General features: G+C 33.2%; 1 protein-coding gene across 3 annotated transcripts in view; it reads right to left on the reverse strand.

Annotated features, from left to right (window-relative positions):
* Positions 1 to 581: 581 nt before the first annotated feature.
* LOC106460572 (LIM domain only protein 3-like) overlaps positions 582 to 6,414 on the reverse strand; it is a 21,958-nt gene continuing 16,125 nt past the window's right edge. Inside the window, exons 3-5 of one of the 3 annotated variants that reach the window (XM_022387323.1) lie at positions 4,545 to 4,670; positions 3,048 to 3,736; positions 582 to 877 (exon numbers count right to left, since the gene is read on the reverse strand). In XM_022387323.1, coding sequence (XP_022243031.1) covers positions 3,526 to 3,736; positions 4,545 to 4,670 — 337 coding nt within the window. In that variant the 3' untranslated portion in view covers positions 582 to 877; positions 3,048 to 3,525. The remainder of the gene's footprint in view (positions 878 to 3,047; positions 3,737 to 4,544; positions 4,671 to 6,414) is intronic. The other 2 variants (XM_013920291.2, XM_022387324.1) reach the window with 2 other exon arrangements.

A 6,414-nucleotide genomic window follows, 5' to 3' on the forward strand; every position in this document is an offset into this window, starting at 1 on the left:
CATCACTATAAGGGATTAGAGTATATTAAACTTTACATTTTATATAGGCTACACTAAAGTGACGTTTAGGCGGTCCGTTGAACTATTATACGTGATGTACGTTTTTGGGGGGTGGTTAATGAAAGTGTTCCAAAACGCGACATTAATTTCTTGACGACCTAATATAAGATGGTAACTCTGAATGGCGGCAGGCTATATTTTATGGCAACACAAAAACAAATTAGCGCCAATTTTCTTTATAATGTACACAAACTAGATTACATTCTTGTATCTCAATTTTTTAGCTAAAGGCTTTGTTGGCTTGTTATCAAGCTTATTAATTATTAAATCGTACAATTTCACCAAGAGAAGAGAAACACGTGGATAATATATATTTTTTTCAATGTTTTCTTTTAAAGGTCCGTCCATATTCACCGATAAAAACAATTAAATAATTACAAATTCCGACAATTTTGATTAGATTTAGTGTTATAGTTATAGCAGAGATAAGTTAATGCGTGGGAGTAAACATTTTGATTCATTTTTGTTATAATAATAATAGTAGTAGCTGACGCGTGGTAGTTAAAACTCTTAACTATGTATTACCACATAAAATCATAACATTTATTGAACAAGTACACAAAAGCAGTTCCGAGTGCGTTACAACAAATCTCTAAACAGCAAAATAATTTACATATATATTTCTCATATATATATATATATATATATATACAAACTATATATATACAAAACGAAACATTTTAGTTTTATCATTCCTCATTTTACACTCTACAATATAACGTTTTAATCAAATGTACAGCAAATTTAACCTTTTAAAGCGACATCTGGTGGGCTTAACGAATACTGGTTGATCGTATTCCATTTTTCCATAAGTGATCTGGAACAAAGATAAGGCTAACATTAAAATATGTTTAAAAAAACAGCATTTAACGTGTTTTATAGAAGAGAAATAATTTATAGTAAATAATACATATTTGACTTTACTTAAATGATTGGAAACTAATAATGTAAATATAAATGATAATAATTACATATCTAACCCAAAAAATATTTAAAAAGGCTAATATTAACCTTTAAACATACACTAAAAGTAAAATGATACATCATTACTTGCAGCCAATAGCGTAGGAACTTATCTAAATATAGTTTTCACAATTGACCGTAGAACTATCGATATATATATATATGAACCCCATCGGCTTTATAAGCACATTCTTCTAAACTATGTATGCACCAAACTGTTTATGGGTATATGAAAGTATTTTAAAACAAAAATACCATCAACACTGTTTCGAATTCCAATCACTTTTGTTTGTTATTAAGTACAAAGCAACACACTGGACTCGCTCACCACGAATATCGAAACCCGGTTTTTAACGCTGTAAACCTTCAGACTTACTGCTGAACCACTGATTAAGTGTCTGTACGAACAAGTGACTCACGAATGGATTCTATGTTCAATACCACGAACGTATGTCTTTAGGTATATCTTACTACAAATACAAAGTAATTTTTAAAACCAACAACACGGTTTATGCTTTACAGAACGCTAGGCTGTTAAAATATAAAGAGCCTTGAAAATGTTCGAGGCGCGCTATTCCCAATATGAATTCTTTAAGAATATAACTACTATCAATGGGTTTCCGTTTCGTTTTGATGAGAAATGCCCGCTAATGTAGAAATATTCTCAGACTACTTTTTGTGAAATCGATATCAAGTTTTTGTGCACCACGAAATATATAGAAACAAATATCGTCATTATCACCGCTTATATATATATATATATATATATATGTATGTAATAACACACTTACGTTCAGAGAGTAAAAGTATATTCCAATCGTTTCTTTAAATATTTAAATCCACAGGTTTTTTATTGGTTTAGTGACTTATAAAGTCACTCTTCAGCAATCTTTAAAGCTCATTTTTTCATAAGTTGGGTGAAGTTGTGGAGCTTATAAGTTGCTATTCAGTGACCTTCTATTGCAGAAGTTGAAACTTCTAATTCACTCTTCAGCAATCTTTAAAGCTCATTTTTCATAATTTGGGTAAAGTTGTGAAGCTTTAGAGACTGCTGAAAAGGCTTCTAAGTCATGAAACCGTTATAATCTTTGGATTCAAATGTTTTAAAGAAACTATTAGAGTAAATAATTTCTTCTAATTAAGAAATGAAAGTATTCATGAAAAGCGTTCTTTTGTTTATAATAATAATGTAAATTGTACATTAAAGATGGCCGATGAAAGAGCACGCTAACGAACAGAAATATTGTCCATGACACGAAAATTTTCTAATCAGTATTTATTTAGCTTTTAGGTGGAAAACCGTTTTGAAATTAAAATAAGTCTGAAGACTAAAAGCGAGTTTTGAGATATTATAATAACGTTGAATCAAGGAGCTAGTTAGTTATAATGATTAATTAGAACTTCTGGTAAAAATATATATTGACGATTTCCAAATTAATGTATCTCATTACAATACTGTGCAATGAAAAACCAACGAAAATAAATATGTCAGTAAGCTCCCAAGAAGTAACGTAACTGGTATTTACTGTTTGGCTATAAATGTTATCACTGTTTTGTTTCGAACGTTTGAATTGAACGTAACAAAACAGACGCGGTACATATTTCATTGCTATTTATAAATTGACAAGCGTAGAAACTCTCTGGTGTTTAATTAGTAATGCTTCTGCCGAATTTGATTCTTTAGTAGATTCGAGTTAATAATAATGCAGCATGGTTTAGTTAGCAGGCAATCTGTCTTGTGAGTTGGAGCAGCTGTAGAACCTTGGAATGAAGAATAGGTTTTCCTTGCGATGGCCTAAAAGAAATATTAATCTTTCGAAATGCTACGCAGCTGCCTTCACTTCAGTTCCATGCCTGTTTAACAACAATCTTTCTAGAAGTATATTGAAGCAATATTAGCACACTTCACAGCTAAATCTGGATTTCAACTGCACAAATAAACACAAATAATGAACTGGTTAAAACACTAAACTTCGTGGTAATCACGTTATTTGCTCAGTAGTAAAACGTAACAATATTCTTACCTACACTTCATTCCAGCCCCCTAGTGGCAGGATCCAGTTAACCAGAAATAAAGTCAGAAGATTTTTTAAAACATTCAGGAAAACGTTTCACAACTAATTTCTAATCACTGTGGTATATACATTAAAGAAGTTTTTTTTTTCCTATAGCACTAATTTCTTTCCGCGCTCTCATTCATAATACTTGAAAGGGTGATGCGGCCACTAAACCATATACAAGACTTGTGAGTGTACAACTGATGATATATCGGTCACGGTTATATTAAAGTTTTCAACTACACATCTTATGATCACAGAAAATAATATTGTTATGCAGGTCACGTACAAACCTGAAAGTTGATTTCATAAGTATTGATAATTCTCATTTAACCAGTCAATGTGCTCAGGTTGGCTCCAGAAAATAACCCAGAACCACATTATCATAGTTGCTATCCAGTCACTTAAGGATCACAGTTTGTAACCACCAGACCCCGTTAATACTTTATTTGCCTTCACTAACTAATGAGTCCGGACTACCATAGCCACTCGAAGCATCATCTTTATTGCCGGAGGTCAGGTTTTCTGTCTGTTTCTTCAGCTGCGTAAGACTGTCTCCTGTATAGGGTAGATTGGCGAATAAAACACGTTCTTCGTAATCATATTCACACAGTACTCGGTTGTTGTACAAATAGAATCTATCTCCAACACAGAACCTAAGAAGACATAACACGATGAGAAGGTTAGGTGTGGTGTTAAAATGAAATGCAGCGTAGAATAGATTATTTGGGAATAAAACATAAAAAGAAAAGTTTCGTGATAGCATATCATTTACAATACTATATGTTTAATTCTTACTGCGTTAGAGTTTTCGATAATAATGTCTCCATTGGTGATGCAAAGTGAGACACAAACGGCGCCAGTAATAATGGTACTGATAAAACGGCACCAGTAAAAAAAATGTAAACTGAGAAAAAATATGGTAACATTAATAATGAGAAAACAAATTATTCAATAAAAATCATAAACATACAATTTTGTTATACTATTTTGCTTTCTTTTTTGGGAGGAATGCAGTAATGCAGGGGGAAGACATTTTCCCGTTTTTTTTCCAATAAAATAAAAGCATACAACAAAATTGTATGTTTATGATATTTACGACATAGAAAAAACTTCCCCACTTTGCATTATTGCTGATGCAATTTTTATTAGAGTGATAATCCAGTTGTTGCATTTCTCACGAGCAAGTTTGGCCATGGGAACCTTCGCACGTTACGCGAGAACCCTATCGCATCAGCGCCATTATTACGAACCACCAGTTTTAACCAGGTTTCCCATAACTTCGCTGTATCATATTCAACTTGCGTAATTTGGGTGTACTATAGTGCCAAACTAAATTGTACAAAGACAAAGGAACATATATTTATTCGTGTTTATTTTAATTAAAAACTGATTATTCATTTGTGGATAATTGTGTTCCTGGAAGACAAAACATATCTTTAAAACTCATTATTCTGAACTTACCTGTGACGGCACTGCTGACATGCGAAACATTCCAAATGATACACGTTTCCTCTGGCTCTCATCACCATCTCAAAGGCCGGGATAGTTTTACTGCAAGCTGAACAAACACCAGTCGTACCAAACAACCTAGTTAAGACCAAACAACAATGTTACTTATCGAACGTCTTCCCTTTCGTAGGTGGAATTCTTATTGAGATCAATGATTTCATATACTGTTTTTTAATCAAGAATTACAAATTATTGTAAAAATCGTCAGGTTTCAATTAATCCCTTATTAGCCTTCTGAGACTGCCGTCAAGAACAGATACATACAGTTTTCTTTAAATGACTATAAGCACTAGCATATACACCCTGTGATATAACAACCTCCTGGAACAGCTGTCAAGTATAATTTTCTTTAAGTGACAATTCCAAAGAAATTATATTTGCCTAATAGGTCATGTTCGGGTGTTTGGGTTAAATCAATATGAAAACTCTTGTGGGATTCTCAAAACACACAGACAGAGCAGGATATATAACTTTATTGTAGAGATTGTTAGAGTACTCTAAAATTGGACAAGTTTAACGATCTAATAATCAAAAGAAAGATATGAAAACAAATGTCTAATATTTCCACTCTTAGACAACCTTGACTAAAAGTAAAATATATCTAAAGAGTGTTCGCGTAAAGCTGAGAGAAGACATAAAATATGTGAAACATTTTTTCATGTTTATTGTAGATCAAAGAGTAAATACTTAGATGTTTTTAATACAGCACATATGTCGAAAGATAGTAATCCACCTCATTTTCTCCAGTATATATGTTATGAAACTTTTAAAAACTGATTTACTCTACTTCCAAGAATTCTAAGAACTTATTAGTAAGAGCTTAGAAGAATGTTTTACAGTATGTAAACAACTTTACATTTGCCATATCCAGTGCCGACGAGGCCTCTCGCTCAATGCCAGCGCTCATCAGCCAGCTCGAATACGACAGATATAGTTGTGTCTAGGCACAATTCACGCCTTCATTTCCATGAACAAATACTGTTATGGTATGAACCAGAATAAATAAGTGAATCGTAATTATTATTAATTTATTTAAGTATCATGTGGATCACCTTTCAGACAAATCATATTAAAAAAAAAGTGCTCTCGACAGACGAACCTATTTTCTTCTTGGGGTCAAAACAGCTAGGTTAAGTTACCTAAAACATGCTTATATTCATTACAAGTTTAATAATGTTTTCATTATATAATGTTTCTAATTATTTTTTTAAATATCATAATACACGAGTCGTAATTATATACCAGCAACATAACAATCCATAATAATTTCTCTTTTAAAGGAGTTTTCAACCCCATCTTTTTTTCAGTAGTCCAGTTATCTGAAGTATTCACACGAAAGTTGGTTTTTCCTAAAATACTGGATCTGCCGGTGGGATAGCGGCAAATTTACGGACTCACAACTCTAAAATCCAGGCTTCGATTCCCCGCGGTTTGACACAGAAGTTAGATCAATGTGATTATGCTCTAAAACACCTAAAATACTGGATCTGCCGGTAGGATAGTGGCAAGTTTACGGACTCACAACTCTAAAATACAGGCTTCGATTCCCCGCGGTGGACACAGAAGTTAGATCAATGTGATTATGCTCTAAAACACCTAAAATACTGGATCTGCCGGTAGGATAGCGGCAAGTTTACAGACTCACAATTCTAAAATCCATGCTTCGATTCCCCGCGGTGGACACAGAAGTTAGATCAATGTGATTATGCTCTAAAACACCTAAAATATTGGATCTGCCGGTAGGATAGCGGCAAGTTTACGGACTCACAACTCTAAAATACAGGCTTCGGATTCCCCGGCGGTGGACACAGAAGTTAGATCA

Source organism: Limulus polyphemus, unplaced genomic scaffold (genome assembly GCF_000517525.1).
Source record: "Limulus polyphemus unplaced genomic scaffold, Limulus_polyphemus-2.1.2 Scaffold798, whole genome shotgun sequence".
Taxonomy (NCBI): Eukaryota; Metazoa; Arthropoda; class Merostomata; order Xiphosura; family Limulidae; genus Limulus; species Limulus polyphemus.